The sequence below is a fragment of the Paralichthys olivaceus genome, chromosome 1, assembly GCF_024713975.1.
Source record: "Paralichthys olivaceus isolate ysfri-2021 chromosome 1, ASM2471397v2, whole genome shotgun sequence".
NCBI classification, from domain to species: domain Eukaryota; kingdom Metazoa; phylum Chordata; class Actinopteri; order Pleuronectiformes; family Paralichthyidae; genus Paralichthys; species Paralichthys olivaceus.
This window is the reverse complement of record NC_091093.1, coordinates 18,272,569-18,289,382: the sequence shown is the minus strand read 5'-3', so window position 1 is coordinate 18,289,382 and position 16,814 is coordinate 18,272,569. Positions and strand designations below refer to the sequence as shown.

The 16,814-nt window shown below is 39.6% G+C and overlaps 1 protein-coding gene across 2 annotated transcripts in view; it reads left to right on the top strand.

Moving 5' to 3' along the window:
- Positions 1-16,814, top strand: part of nfat5b (nuclear factor of activated T cells 5b) — a 32,357-nt gene that overhangs the window by 7,612 nt on the left and 7,931 nt on the right. The window contains exons 1-10 of one of the 2 annotated variants that reach the window (XM_020098914.2): positions 6,822-6,899; positions 8,884-8,946; positions 9,497-10,115; positions 11,265-11,451; positions 12,655-12,845; positions 13,672-13,844; positions 15,308-15,442; positions 15,547-15,599; positions 16,245-16,377; positions 16,605-16,679. In XM_020098914.2, coding sequence (XP_019954473.2) covers positions 9,502-10,115; positions 11,265-11,451; positions 12,655-12,845; positions 13,672-13,844; positions 15,308-15,442; positions 15,547-15,599; positions 16,245-16,377; positions 16,605-16,679 — 1,561 coding nt within the window. In that variant the 5' untranslated portion in view covers positions 6,822-6,899; positions 8,884-8,946; positions 9,497-9,501. Of the gene's footprint in view, positions 1-6,773; positions 6,900-8,883; positions 8,947-9,496; positions 10,116-11,264; positions 11,452-12,654; positions 12,846-13,671; positions 13,845-15,307; positions 15,443-15,546; positions 15,600-16,244; positions 16,378-16,604; positions 16,680-16,814 lie in introns of those variants that run through there. The other variant, XM_020098913.2, reaches the window with a different exon arrangement.

The window sequence follows — 16,814 nt, the reverse complement described above, 5'->3', positions numbered from 1 at the left end:
AATAAATCTTTTTATAACCCCTTTTGCATGCAGTCCAGCCCTAGGGAGGATTTATTGCAGCATTGTTGCATTAGACTGAATAAGCTAGGTGTTCCTAATAAAATGTTAACTCAGTGTATATTCAGTTATGGGTAATTATAAACGGTAGGTAAATATGTATCTAAAAAGCTGTAGCTCTTTCATGAAAAGTCAAAATATCAAGGAGCCAGTGACTTCGACCTTACTGCATTATAGACATTTTAACCTTGTTGTCCTTTTATAGTTTCATTAACATTGGCATCTAGCCCCCACATACATTTTAGTGTGTTGCCTCAGGACAAGTCAGGGTGAACTTGGTTTCAACTGAGTAACATTTTATGCAAATTATTTGTGTCACCTTTATCCTGTTTTTTCCAGTTATCCCTTCAGTCAAGAATAACCTTTTAACTCTTTTTTCAATAATAGATTATTCACAGTCTTTCTTTTTACTTCTACTTTTTGGGGATATCTCTAAATCACATATTTCTTCAAAGATATTTAAGTTCAAAGTTCAAGTTTTAAATAATTTCAGACATTCGTCTGATTCTCCTTATACCATTTAACAGTTCTAAACATTAGTCATCTCAATGAAAATTGCATTATTATTATTACGTGGGTATTGTTTTGTCATGTTTGGTCTTCCTCTTGCCAATCCCTGTATCTTTGGCAAAGATGGAGGTTTTTTCTATTTGCTGAGTAAAGTCCGACGTCATCAGCTGAACTGACAGTTTTCATCTGTCACCGACACAGCAAGCCACAACCTGCTGCAATAGAATATGACTTTTCTTAGGAGAAACGCCAGAGCAACTTTATTTGGTTTAATGGCGGTTGTGTTTGCTGAATCTTGATCACTGGTTTCCCAGTTTGCTGTGGTTTTGCTTGATTAGACTTCACACCAAATCCTCTTAAGTAATTAATAGCTTGAGGTGCAGGCTCAGTCCAAAGGACACATTGCCATAAATCTGGAGAAAGATCAAGGGCAGAACGTTTGTACATTTTCAATAATTGCTAAAGGCCTGAGGAGACCTATCAATAACTTTTTGTTTAGGACAGTGATTGTTATGAAATGGCTTCTCAGTTTTCTCAATTTTGGCATTAGGTTTCTAGTCATACATTCTTACTCTTTATTGTTCTAGTGTGAATCTCTGATGCCTCAAGACTCAAACATATCTTCCAAGTGGCTGACACAGTTTCAGCCCTTTTATCTGTTTATTATCAGCAGCTTCAATCAGAAGTCAGTCCACAAGGTTCAAAACTCTGACGCCACAAGCTAATTTTAAGTGTTTTTATGTTCGCTGTGATTGTATTAACAAAGAGTATTTGAGTTTTCATCTTGGATCACACACTCAAAAGATTTTGTGTTTAAAGGAACAGTTGAACTGTTGAATTTTGGAAAAAGTATGCTGATTCGCTCTATGGTGAACAACTACAGTGAACTGCTTGTTAGCTTAGCTAAGCATGAAGACAGGAAAAGACTAGCCAAAAAATTGAAATGGCAGTAATAAAATATATAATACTACTAATAAAATATATAAATAAATAATGACTGAAAACTAATACTAAAAGAGCAAATTGTCGTTTTTTACACTGAGGTTTGTATGAACTAAAAATAAATACAATAAAGGCTACATAATTGCTTATCTTCATAGAGATCCAGGCTAACTCCTTCCCTGTTTCTAGTCTCAATGCTAACTTGGGCTACATAACTTCACATGTAGGGCTGTCTAGTTCGACCGATCTGACATGACACGCAATTCGTTTGAATGTATTTCAAGTCAGATGAGGATAAATACGTTGCTGTCTCAGTGGGTGGAAAACAGGTGAGCCTACGGATTGCAGTCATACTTGTGTTTGGTGGTTTGCCATTTATGGTGTAGAACCCAAAATACTTGTTGGTTGGCTCAAATGTTAGGTGTGACATGGAAATGAAAACTTATTAACCTACTCATTCATTGTTTTGCATACTGTGGTTGACTCATAAATCCAGTCTTGATGATTCCTTTCCTGGATCAGACACTGGTTACACGGCGGCTTGGTGATGTCTCACCACTGGCGAGTGTGTGTGCAGTGTTGCTAAAGCCTTTTCCTGTTGCCTCAGTGCGGCTTTCCTGTGAGCAGGAGAGAATTGCCTGTGTTGGCACATCAAACGTTTTGTCGAACAGTTCTATTATACTGTAATAGGTTGTAAATTTTGGTGGTGGATGATTCACGTTAAAACTGTCCTTCATTTCTCGTCACCAGTTAGGACTGACTTCCCTGGAAATGTGACCAGGAGTTTATTCCTTACTCCAGGGTATTTGTCAATGTGTATGATAAGTGTATGTGTATGTGTGCGTGACAGTGTGTGTTGTAAATAGTTTGGATTCCATTGCTGTCCGAAGTCACACTTTCAGTTAACTCTTTCTTTTCTTTTTGTTTTTGAGTCCAGAGAGTTAAAGGTAGATGATGTCCTAGTTGTATACCAGCCCAAATACCCTGCTCTATAATGCTGACTCTGTGAGGATTATTATATTATTATATTCAATGTGACTAACAACCCACTTTGTTTCCAAACCTGACTTGTAGCTGGGTGGTTTGGCCCTTACAGCAGCCGCAGTGGGCTGTTTTGTCAAGTCAGGATTGTAGTGGGTGTTTGTTGAAAGCAAGTCATGTAAACTGATGCCTGGAGGTCGTTCCTGGTCACTTTGGGATTAGCTGGACTGAAAAGAGCTACATGCCACAAACCCTGAGCCTGCTGTGTCACAAACAAATGCATTATCCCGTTCTAAAGCCTGACTGACTTTTACTTTTTTCCCCTTTGTATTGAAACAATAAACCACAGATTCCTGCTTCTATGAGCATTACCATTAATGTAATCTGGATAATTTGGCAGGTACCGGTGCAGCCCACAAGTGCAACATCTGTAGTTCCACACATCTTATCTGTTGTGGCACTTCTCATCAGGTGAACAGTTTGTCTCGTAAAGTGACGGTGCCATGCTCCTTCCTGAATGTAATGACTGGTTAAGTGCAGTGATAATATCTGGCTTTATAATGGTTGCTATTGTGCAATAAGGACTGTAAGCCTTTTCTTTCAACATATTGACTCATCATGTGTGATGCAATCATGTGACAATACTGACAGGCTCTGTAATCGGATACAAAACTTGAATTTTATAAGTAGGTCATATTATATTAGTCTGTAATTTAAATATTAAACCAGAGTTGTTTTATATCAAACACTAACTCTTATATTAGAATAACACATGCATTAAAGTAAATTAATTATGAGTGATAAACTTGTAATAAAAGGGTATAATTTGTTGTATTAGTGTTAATAGTTGAAACATTTTACATATTCAGATATGTTTCCACAGTGCTCTAAGCGTTGTTCGTGCAACATCCTGCACTGTTAATGCTCAGTTCTTCAGTTGTGTGAAAATAATGCTGTTTTATCCTCTCATTTTCTCCACATTGTCTCACGAGAGACGCAGACGCCTAAAAGACTTGTCCCCTGATCTGAGTTGCTATGGAGTCCCTGGCAGCCTTCGTGTAGGCTTGGCTGTAAACATTTCAGGGTTGTTGTACATGGTTTGCTGCAGGTGCCGGCACTTTCTCCCTGTTTTTCTTTCCTTCTTATGCTTGGATTAAACTCCAAATGTTTGGACACGGTGCAGCTAATCTCATCCTCCACCGTTGTTTTTTGCCGAGCAGTATTCTGCTTATTTCAATAAATCCACCTCGTGAAATGTTTCAACTGAAGTGGGCTTATTCTCCTGCTTCATTTCTGCTTGACAGGATTCCACACGACAATAACCTGTTGGGCAAGTTGAAGTACAGAAAAGGGTCTGGGCGCACAGTAAACAAGGCGGCGAGCGGGAGGGAGGGTGGTGAAGTGGAGGAGGGGGACAGAAGGGGAGTTAAATCAGTCACTCAGCCAAAAAACCAGTGCCACGCCCCAGGTGCCAGGGCTAGTAAGAGCAAGCAACAGGAATGTGAGGGAAATGAATGGGAGTGTAAGTCCTGCCATTCACATGGTGAGTGCTTTCTTTTTTCACCTTTAGTCTGCACTACTTACCATATAAACATATCCCAAGGTACGCTGGGAGTCTGAGGAGATAAAATATGTCTCTGTTGGCTCCTGAAGTTTCAAACTTTATGCAGGATTTCTGATGTGAAGCTTGGGTTGTCTGGTTTAGAGTTAATCCTTTTGTTCACAATTAACGTGAGTGGACTGAGCTAACTTTGTGAAACTGCTAATGAGGTTGATGTATGTATGAAAATGCATTATTAGCAAGAGGTGATCTGATCAGCACTGACCACGTGAGCATGGCGTCTGTTGGCCTGAATGTTTTCCGTTAGGTTTCATCTGTTATTGCAATGATCACAGATGGGACTGAAAATTAAAGGTTGCCTCGATGGTCTGCACAACATTAGTGCACTCCGAAGATAAAATCAAAACATCACGTGGTGTGTGTGAGTCAGGACAGTTTATTTCCCATCTAATGGGACTGGTCATTTTTTTATTTTTTTATTTTCTCCCGTGTGAAAGGGATAGTGTTTTGTCACGTGTAAATAAATTACACTCTGTCTGCTTAAGGGGAAACAAATATGCAGCAAAATAAGATTTTTTAGTTTTTAAAAACGTCAAGGGACTGTGGAAACACTTTGAACAGGCCAGTCAGTGATTCAAGACCCACTGCTCTGAGAGAAGAGTACATATTTTCTGTCTGTGCGGTTGGCAATCTGTTTACTGGAAAGGCTGTGCGCTCCAAGCACATGTTGCTGCATGTGCAGTCAGTCAGTGAGCCCTGAGAAGACTGAAGAGCCAAAGTGTAAATGCAGGGGCAGAGAAAGTGTTTTTGTGGAGGCGGTGGTGAAGGGGGCGTTTGCGTGCGAATGCATGCACGTGTGTCTGTGATTTTGTTTGGAGGACCAGCAAAACCACACTAGAATCCTGTGTGTGTATATGTGTGGTTCAGTGTGAGTTATATGAGTTTGCTGAGCCCAGATTTAAGCTCCCTTTCTGGGAACCAGCATTCCCTGCTCTTCTAAAGCGAGCTGTAAGAGACTGGAGGGCTTTGGGAATGAAGAGGCATGGGCTGGTTTCAGTATGTCCCAGGTTTGTCTATTGTACACAGTGAGTGGTAACAATGGGAGGGTTAAGTATCTGATATACACACCAAACCCCGGGACTCAGCTGCAAGTAATTAAAGCTGGCAGTTGGCAGAGAAGAGAGTCAGGCGACTGTAATGGCCGCTCGAAGTTCATACCATAATATTTGGATGATGAATCAGGCTGCTAGTAAAAGTGTTGTCATGCTGTTGACCCAAGGCTTTCTCCCCTCTCCGTGTCCTGTCGGCCCTGAGGGAGGCACAGAGAGGAGAGAAAAAGGCTTTGTACGACCCTGCTGCCTGTTTGTAATGGGATCGGCTGTTTATTTGGTGTGCTGCAGCTTTCGACCTCATTAGTCCCCATCTGGTTTGTTCTTCCGCACGGTGTATATCTAGCACCAGTGTTTTATCATTAATCATATTGATAATATTGAGAGATGGCTATCATGGGACAGTGGATGTTAAATTTGATATAGTTTTACTTCAGTCTCAAAGATATTATATTTGCTCAGGTATACAAAAACATCATATATAGGGGTGGAATTAGTGTTTGATTGATCAGGTAATCATTTGGTTTTACTTTGAAAACATAATAAATACATAAGGTAAATTAATACAATGTTCATCACATTGTCTCCGAGTCCTGAAATGAAATTGAGGTCATCAAATGCTTTGTCTTATCCGAGCAACTGTCAAAAGCCCAGATATGCTTAATTTACAATTATATAAAATTAAGAGAAACTAAAAGAAAAAAATTCCTTACCATCCATCCATCATCCATCATCCATCCATCATCCATCCATCCTTCCATCCATCCATCCATCCATCCATCTATCCATTCTGCTTTCCTTTCCCAATCTCAGCTGACGATGTAGGCTGGTTACACTCGCAGGTCGCCAGCATACTGCAGGGCCATCATACAAAGACAAAAACTATTTTAAATAATGTATCTATTATCAAAATAATTGCTCATTAATTTTAGAAATGATCAATTCATTTTACCTGATTTTATTAGTTGCAGCTCTACTCACAAGCCATCAAGCAGAAATCTGTTTTACGGTTTTGGGGAGTGTTATCATTGCCACTGATAACATAATGAACATAAAACCCTGACTGAAAATGGGCAAAAAAAAAGATGTTGTCCCTGGTCCTGCTACTGATTAGTTCACTTGACATTTCTTCCCACTCACATATCAAGTTAATTGTGCTTTGGGCTTTTGTTTACTTAAGTCAATACTGGTGACAACCCACAATTGCGTGGAGTGATTGTTGCATACTGGCAGTTGGATACAGAGTTTGGCAGTAGTGTTGTGGAAGCCCATTTGGCATCTGAACTGATGCTACTATTATTACGCATTGTTCCCAGAGTAATAGCTCTGTCGTGTTTCTTTTTCATTTATCAGATTTGTTGCCAGATCAGGTCACTGGTATGTTCTTGTAATTGTGCAAGAGTTGTGGTTGTCATACAGTCATCTACTGCATCAGTGTTAAACTGAATTTCATAGAGAAATTATTATTAAAAGTAACAAGCCATGTTAGTTATCACGTTTCATCTCAGCAATTTGTAATGAAATTGACACGATAACATTTTCATTTTCATCAATTTTCATTTTACTAAATATCACATTAATATAACTTCTTTCTGTTCTCCCTCTCTCCATAGAATCAGTGTATGACCTTCTACCCAGAGAGCTGCAGTTGCCTTCCTCCACTCAGCAGAACCTAAAAGTCATGAGTCAAAAGAGTGGCGGAGAGGCAGGGCCTCCTCCTTCTGCTTCTCTAGCATCAGGTAGGAACCTGCTCCTCTTTTTCTTATTCTTGTCTGCAAGCAGGACTGATCACGCCCGACCCCAAAACACTGTGTACCTGTAGGCAAACAAACACCTGCATACGACGGGAAAGCCAGTCAGACTACCCGCTTCTTACTCTGTGATCCTCACGTGTGGGTCCAAATAAAAATTTAAAAAACATGTGAGAAGGAGGTTATGTAATTGGAGTGGAATCAACAGAACTTGTCTGCTATATGTACCTGCCTAGACACTGAAATATTTGGTTGAAAAGATTGTTGTGATCTACTATATGTTGTAGTCTCTTGCAGCATTGCAGTTTTGAAATGTTGATCACGTGCAATGGGTTCACAGTTATTAGAGCCCTCTGTGAATTTTCCAGTTCTTTTAAGTGTTGCATTATCGACGGCATGCATGCAATGTAAGAGTAATTGATGGTTTAAACTGAACACAGTACACATAATGATGCAAGAGCCCAGCTTATATGAGTTTTGCATGCTCAGCACAAAGTAGTTGGTTGTTTAAACTGTTTTGTCACTTTTGTTTAGATAAGTTTGAAGTTTTGAGTGGCTGTGTTATGTATTTTGCACTTCCAATTTGGAGCTATATTGTTCATAGTGGAAAATGAAATTGCTAAAGAGACACAATATTCCAGAAATAAGATAAAGAAAACCATCCCACACCCAGCAAAAAGTGGAGGCAAGTGGGACCATGTACAATGCAAGTGTCTTTAGGCAGCAGAAAGCGATTGTGTGATTGATCAACAAAAACCTGGTCCAAACTCAGTTGTGTAATAATAGTATACACCCACATAGACGGGTGTACAACAATGCTAATGACTCTAATACTCATCTTTTTTTTTCTTTAGCTCTTTAATATGTTGCTATTGTGCATTGTTGTAGTCAAATTCAAAACATTCCCTGGAGAGGCGACTTTGATAAATAATTAAAGGCAGAATATGATGAATAATGGGCAGTGGTACAACAGAGGCTAGATTACACAACTGAGCAAATTGGAAAACTGACTCTGGGCTCAGAAACTCCATGTTTACTGTGCATCAACTGATTGATAGCAACTTGGCATGTGGTAGGATACTATTTAAATAAAAGAAACTGTGTTGAAATCAAATTTTAAGACCTTTTAATAGTTTTCGGTATTCCTGAATCAATCTATCATGTTGCCACACAGCAAACCTGGGGCCAGGTATATACTTCAGTGTAAAATAAACTAATAATAATAATAATAATATACACATGACGCAGTCAGGTGAGGTTGCTGTTGTAGTGTGTTTTTTTATAGCCACAGGTCACACTATCAGGTTTATACAGCCACAAATACAACAGTAAACAGGATGCAATTTGCCATTAAGTACAAGAAGTACAAGAAGAAAGGAAAAATATGCCTCCGTCCTACACCCTGAAAAAAAAGAATGTCGGCCCAATGAATCAATAATGGACTGTAATATTTATTAATGTATATAATTTATATAGCCTGTTTTCTCACTGAGAGCTTGAATGTTTTTAGAGTAAATGGCAGATAAGACCGGGACAGTCAGACAGGATGGAGCATTTTCTATTACTTGTCCATATTTTGTGGTTGCCATGATATGTGATCATATATGTCTTTGTGTCGTGACACTTGCTAAAAATGACACTACCTCCATATGCATTGTATGTGCTTGTTTTTCTTCCCGAATGTGTGTTTTGCAAACTAATGAGTCACCAAACAATCCAGAATGTCAACAGAAGTCTAACTCCTTTTTTTATTACGATCTACAACTTAACCACACCTTTCCCTGCTCTTCATCTAGTTCACCATAACTATTTGAATGCTTTTGAAATTACAGTGTATGTCAGCATGCTGGAGCAGCACCTTTTTGACAAAGAAAAAAAAAATACCCTGTGTTATTGATATTTTTTTTCACTGATTAAATTTTTTACTGTTCAGCTCTTATTGCTCATTCGCTGTCTCATTTTTATATTCCAGGAAGTTCCCTCTGAAGCAGGGAGTGTCTGCATATAAAATGGTCTGCAGTTCTCTGCTTCATAGGTCAGAAGCTTGTTTATTTTGTCTCTGTGGCTACGTTCAGTCCCAACGAAAAGAACTTATGTAGCAAAAAAAGAAATAAACAAAATAAAACAAAACAAAGCTCCAATAATTGGCATGCATCTTATTGTGCACATGAACATTTTGAACTTCCTCTCCATCTTACCATTTTGGCTCATTTTTCATTCAGTTGAACATGAACAAAATGCTAATAATAATGATAAATTCATTCAGTTGTTAGATTTTTTTAGTTGTTAATCTACTCACAAGCATTTTTACTCTTCAGTTTTTTAATTAGGGGGGCTGCTCACCTCTCATCTCTTCTTTTGCCCCTTTTTAATTTATAACAATACTATTATTCACACACTGTCCACAGACACATATATATAAGATCCTATAAAAACAGAAAAGGGAAAATTTAATTGGATGTGTAAAAAATACTAAACAAAAGCAAAAAATAAACAATCATGAACACATTTTGCTGCTTAAATGGGACTGCTAGCCAACACAGGTTGAGATGCCTTTATTCACTGTCTAATCATTTGCACTGTAGATGCCATGTCCATGGAAGGCCCCCGCAGTGCTTTTTCCACCTCTTCCAGCTCCACCATACATTCCAGCTCTTCAGCCAGTGACCAGAACCCAGTCCACAGCAACAATGTTGACCAGGAAGATGCCAGGAATAGCCGTGTGGTACCGGAGGTTGTCGGAGCAGAGAACGGGAATGGCAACGGCAGTGGTGGCGGTAACTGTAGGGGGAGCAGTGAACTGGGAGCTGGAAGAGGTGCAACATCCCAGGAGGCCCAGTCACATCACCAGATGACCCCGTCTAAGCGCCGCACCGTACTGAACATCTCTCCCCCTCCGCAAGACTTGTTTGATGACAGCCGCATGTCCTGCCAGAATGAAGCCTCCCTGGACTCAGAGCAGAGTAACAGCATCTGGATGGATGACTCTCTCTCCAACTTTAGTATCATGAGTAGTGTTTCCTACAATGACAACACAGAGGTACCAAGAAAGTCCCGTAAACGTACCCCTCGACAGAGGCCTGGTCCGAAGGCTGTGCCTGCAGGGGAAGCCAGCATGGACGTGTTTGATGCAGACAGTGCTAAAGGCCCGCACTTTGTCCTGTCACAGTTAGGACCTGACAACAAGACAGCATCAAAAGGAAGGTTTGTGTGAACTTTATTTGTATGTAGTTTGAAAGACTTCATCTGTTTGATTTTTTAACGCCCATAGACTGTATATAAAAATGGACAACGTGACATAGCTTGCTCCCACTATCCAGAAATTAAACCAAAATATCAGGGATACGATCACAGCCATCACACACTATGATGTCATTTGGAACCAGAGTCAGCAAAGAGATGGAGCTGCAGCATCAAAGTCCCACTGATACACACTCTCGACCAATGGCAAGTCAGCCTCACCCTGTTTTTTAGCAACTAATGAAAGAAAGAGAAATGAATGCTTCAACAAACATCACCTAAAATGACTTCTGGCCCATGTCCCTTCAACTAACATGGAAGCAGCGGGGTTTACGACCTATACTGCAACCAGCCACTAGGTGATTATCATGTTGTCCATCTTTACATACAGTCTATGTCAAAGTGTCCAAGTCATGTCCCTCTAAATCTCATGTCGTTCTGACATTGGTAGTTGTAGCATTAGGCTCTTAAATAGATACTGTCTTCACTTTCCCCCTGGATAGTCTCACACAGCACTTATCCTGATTGTCAGAATAGGTTATTATTAAAGGCCACACAGACACACACACACACACACACACACACACATCAACAGATGGAAATTAACAAACTACACTGGCTCTGGATTTCCCACCACACTTGGACCGAAGAGGAGCGGCCAGATCAGAGGGGAGGGAGGGGCAGGATACTGAAGTACAAACAATGGTCAGCCACAGTGAATCACAGAGCCCCTCTCAAAGACCTAGGATAAGCAGAGCAGATTAAATAAACAGATAACTCTGAATGCTTTAAGAGCTGCAGATAGAATATGCTTCGTTGATGGAGGGCCTCTTAACTCTGCATTGCTCAGTGCACCATGGCAACTTGCAAGCCGTTTCACCGTTGCAGCTACAAAGCAATTTTCCAGCATCACACCCAGAACAAATTTCAGCCAGATATACACACACAGATATGTATTATTTACAGTGTCATGTTGTGCCTTTCCTTTTGACGAGTTGGGCTCTGAACCTAAAGATTTGTGCCAATGTAGTAGATGTACTACAGTAGACTGTTACAAATGTCAGAATTAGAAGTGATCTCTGACGTCTCTGTTAAAATGGGTCTTTGTTGCAGCTCCGACAATCCTCAGGCAGCTAACCATAAAGGGGGGACTCTTTCGATGCAATACCCACCGAAGAGTGAGGGGAAGGAGCTGAAGATCCACATCCAACCTGAGACTCAGCACCGAGCCCGCTATCTGACTGAAGGCAGCAGAGGGTCAGTGAAGGACCGCACGCAACAAGGCTTCCCTACTGTAAAGGTGAAGAACTCTATAGTCAGAGTTTCAGCTTTTCTGATTAAGTTGAGTTAATGAATGGATTATTTTCAGAGGCTTTTACATGCGTATATAGGATTTGCTATACTTGCAATGTCATGTTTTCATCATGTTTTTAGTGGTTAGCATTTTGTATCATATTGTGTTTGTTACAGTGGCCCTGAGAGCTACATGCAAATAGACACACTTGTAAATGGAGAAAACATCTTCATCAGTTTGACATGTGTGGCGAATAAAGAATGCACTGCAAATACTCACAACACGACCAGGTACTCACTTTGGTATATATTTGGTTGTGGTTTGAGTAATTTCAGGGGTTTTATTTGCTGTGTATGTGTTGTCAAATTGATTAAGCTATTTTCTCCATTTGCATGTTTTTTCTATTTGGACATTTTCTTAAATTGAAGTGCATTGATCTCTCAGGGCCACCGTAGGTTTGTGCTTCTAAGTGTTATTGTGACATTGTTGTGGCAGAAAGGTTTAGACTGGATTTGAAGAGCCCCAGCATGTTAAGGCTCTTACCAAAACAGTTTCACAATGAATCATTTAAATACAGAAATCTGCAAGTTGGATATACAGGAAACTTCATCTTTCTAAAATACCACTGTGCCTCTGTAGAGGTGGAACTGAGAGATGAAGTGATGATACCTCTGTGCAGTAACCTCAGGATCATAAAGGATGATCATTAATTTAGCCAGTTTGTAACTCATGCTGGTCCAGTAGGTGATTTTGAGATGAATCTGGAAAAAATGAATCTGGACAAAGCAAAGTGTGAATTGTGCTATCCCAGTTTCTGGCTACAGTCAGGGCAGAGCTGTTGATTGCACAATAAAGTGGAATCAAGCTGGGCTTATAAACATGCTACGACTCATAGAGGAAGGTGTTGTAAATGGGCAGAACACGAAAGGTTTGACTGGTAAATGAGAAGATGCTTTAAAGCCCATTAGGGCATCTGCTGGAGGTAGGGAAATACACTTAGTTAACATCTGCAAAACAAGGGAAAGGTGAAGAGACACAGGAACAAGATCATAGCTGCAATAGGAAAGGATGTTGAAAATGATCTTATCCTTATCAGACTTATTTTGAAAAATTGCGGATACATTTCTTGTTTTTAAGTAACATATCAGATCCAGACCTTCTCATATAGTCGATGCATTTTTAATCCCTTGTCTTTTTTCACTTTCACAGCTGGAGGGTGTGAACGAGCCAGTTATTTTACAAGTGTTTGTGGGCAACGATACCGGGCGTGTGAAGCCTCATGGGTTTTACCAAGCGTGCAGGGTGACTGGCCGCAACACTACAGCCTGCAAGGAGGTGGACATTGACGGCACAACTGTCATTGAGGTGTCCCTTGATCCAAGCACCAACATGACACTAGCGTATGTACTGTTCTTGAGAAAGAGATTGGCCAGATTGTGTGATAATTTATGTTAAACCACATAAAACAAAGGCAATGCAAGTGTTGCTTTAACTGCATGTGCACAGTTATACTTCACAGTTATACTTCACAGTTGTACTTCACAGATTTGTCATTTACTTAATTAAATGTGCATGGACTCCTGTGAGCTGTAAAGTAGGTACTGTCAATATATCAACATTTTTTTTATCCCCAGTTAACATAAACCGTTTTCAGACATTAACATGAATTCCAGACAGGAAAATGTTCAGGTCAGACACATTTACAACAACAGAAGTAGAGCATATAACATATAATTTCTTTTACAGCACATGGACACTGTCATCGGCCCTTATCGTCTTAAGCTCTCTGATCCGATTGTCTTTCCAAGTTGGCATCTTCGTCAGTGTTTTCTATGTGCATTTCTTTTTCATTCTGATCTATTTGTTGTGTTTTTTCTTTATTTTGCATCTGTCATGTGTTAGAAATTTCATCAACACTCTCAATCACTTGTGGTGAATATTCTGGACAATATCCTGCCGTTTCCTCACATGGGCTCTCTCGGGAGTCTTTTTCCTGTTACCCTTGGTAAAAGCTCTGGAGAATGTCCGAGAGAGCCCATGTGTCCAGAGGAACTGACTCGAACATTGGCGTTCTCATGTACAGCCATAATATAATTTCAGGATAATTTCAGGAGAGTATCTGGAGTTCAGTGCTTGTCTGAAAGCAGCTATGATGACACATAGTAAGATGCAGTGTGTAAAGTGATTTTGGCAAATAAAGTTGTTTTACGTTGCTTCTCTGTGCAGGGTGGACTGTGTCGGGATCTTAAAGCTCCGTAACGCTGATGTCGAGGCTCGTATTGGCGTCGCTGGGTCCAAGAAGAAGAGCACACGCGCCCGCCTGGTGTTTCGGGTCAACATCCCCCGTTCAGATGGATCAATGCTCACACTCCAGACTCCCTCATCTCCAATCTTGTGTAGTATGTCAGCCTTCTCCTTGTATTTATATCTGTGGTAACAGTTATTACATGAATTGATACATTGTTTCAATCACCAAGAAATAAGCTTAGTTTGTTTTTGGACAAATTCTGATGTTTTATTTCTCTTAATGAAACAAATCTTAGGGTTAAACAAACCGAACTAGGCCTACTTACTTAACAATCACAATTTATTCTGTAAACTGAGCCATTTTCTTCTCTTTTAACAGGAGAGGCCCTGTTTCTAAAGTTTAGTGTTGCCCGGGGTCAGAAAAACTTTGTTGTCTCTTGATGTTCGCATTCGGAGACAATGTGTAAAGATTCCTTCAGACTCAGGTGTTATTTAATAATACGTACAGTATGAGGGTGTGGTTGGTTTCATAAACAGGAAAGACGCTTTGGGCCATAAGAAAGTTTTTGTGTAAATGGATTTGGGAGAGACAGGGGAGAAAGAGAAGGAAAGGACAAAACAATAGAGGTGTGTGGACTTCTATTGTTTACACGGAGCCAGCTTGCTAGCCAGAGAAATATCTTTCCACAAAACCCCCCCCAAAAAAGTAATCCCCTTAGCGTGTGTGAGTGTTGCTGCAGAGAACTGAAAAGAGTTGGTGAAATGTATCAGAGGAAAAGATATTTGAGTTTCAGGATCATAGACCGTATATAAAGAACTTTGTATACAGTCTGTGATCAGCATATACAAAGCTCTTTTGACCATTTTGAAAAATATCAATAATCATTTATTTTAAAAATTGCTTTTGACCATATACGCCGGGTGAAGCAAAGGTCTCAAACTGCAGTGCTGGTATTGTTTGCTTCATAAGTAACAAATAATAAATTCATCAAAGGTTAGGGAACATTTTTGGTTTTAGTCATTTAAATCCAGAAAAAGGAAACATCTTTGCAGAATCCATGGTCCAAGAAAATCTCTTCAGCATTTTAAAAGTTCTGTTGATGACAGACTCAATACTTCATACATATTTGCACTGATGAGAGAGAGTTCAGCAAAATCCTTTAGAATCGCTGTGAAACCTCAAAAAGCTTCAACTAAACACCAGAATCAGAGAAAATCTATGAATCTATCTGCGTTAAATTTGAATATTAAACATAAGGTAAAACTTTGAAACTAGATACCATTGTGTGATGAGTTCACACGCCTGTCGACCACACCCATCTTTGAACATGGAGTTCATTTTAAACATAGCTACATACCTAACATCACGTTTTGTGACTGTACCTTCCACAGTTGACAAATAGACATCTGCTCAATCAAAAAAGAACATGGTGTACTGTTAATCTGTAAACGTTTGGATGCATAATCACATTAAAACCTGTGATAAGCATTTAAAATTGATCTGGTGCTTAAAGAAAAAAGTAGCATTGATAGCCGACACATAAAGTCACATAAAGATCTTGGTTCTCTCTCCCCTTTTTCGATTCAACCAACTCTGTATTTGCTCGGTTTACAGCCCAGCCTGCAGGGGTGCCTGAGATCTTGAAAAAATCACTGCACAGTTGTTCAGTGAGGGGCGGAGAAGAAGTCTTCATCATCGGCAAAAACTTTCTCAAAGACACCAAAGTCATATTTCAGGAGAATGTTTCAGGTGAGAGTCTTGAATGCTTTTTATCCATGGATATTTTTAGGTTCTTCCATTCTTAATTTTGTGTTTGTGTCCCTGGTCAACCTGAAACTTGTTCTTCCTTTCAGATGAGAGCTCGTGGAAGGCTGAGGCTGAAATTGACATGGAGCTGTTTCACCAGGTAAAATCTGATTGTTTTTGTACCAAATGATTAATGCTATTTCCTAAAGAGCTAAGTAGATAGAAGCAGCCATTTCAGATTTGTATGGGCCTTGTAATCATGTAATCACCTTAAATAGCTGCTGGTTGAAAGGTTTGAGTAGTCTCATTGTGTTCTGACCTAATTACACACTCAGTGTGGACTTGAATGTCTCAGCAGTCCAGTTTTAAACCTTTGCCCTTGAGAACAAAATGCTCAGGAGTAGATGAATTGATATAAATCTTTTGTTTTTATTGGAGGCACACTGGATTTGTGGGGGGGCATACATTATACACAACTATACGTACTCAAATATCTCATTTTCCGTGTTTTTAAAATCCTGCACCATTGATCACTGTTGATAGCTCATTCCTTTGCTACCTCTAGTTTCGACGAATACGAGAACAAACGTCTCTTCATCTCCATGCTCGTGATGTGCTGTTAGAACATGATCCATTATCATAGTGATGACCTGCTCAGAAACTCATTGTTATTGTATATTCATTCAATGTTTTCTAATCTACTCCCCCTTTGACTCAGATTAGATACATGCACATAGACCTACTGCTGTTGTACTGTTGAAACTGTTCATGTTGCTGACTTTATTTTTTTTTTTTGCTTATCAAGAATCACTTGATAGTGAAGGTTCCTCCCTACCAGAATCAAGCCGTCACCTCTGCAGTGTACGTAGGAGTCTATGTGGTGACAAATGCTGGGAGATCTCACGACGTTCAGCCTTTTACTTACACTCCAGATCCAGGTTTGTTTCATTTCCATTTCACTTCATCTACAGTACATATACGTTTCTCTTTATTCATCAGTCAATTGACTTTGTTAAATAGAATATAACCTGATTACAAGGTCATTATTTACATCTTGCTTAATGACAAGAGTGTGATGAAATATTATATATTATATTTATGAAGGTTTACATAGATTTTCCTTTATTGTTGACTCAAGGAAATCTGTTTACATTTGCTCTTCCAGCACAACATGATGTTCCTGTGAAGAAAGAGATGCCTTCTCCAGTGAAGACTTGTACTTTTGATGAACAAGTTAAAGGTTATTTTTCACTTTGTTAACTCATATACACAATCACGGTTGTTTACTTCAGTAGTGTGTATTTCAGAAGAAGCATATGTATACAAAGGGATGGAGTTTTGGAGTCGCCCATCAGAATTTATTTGCATCTAAAGC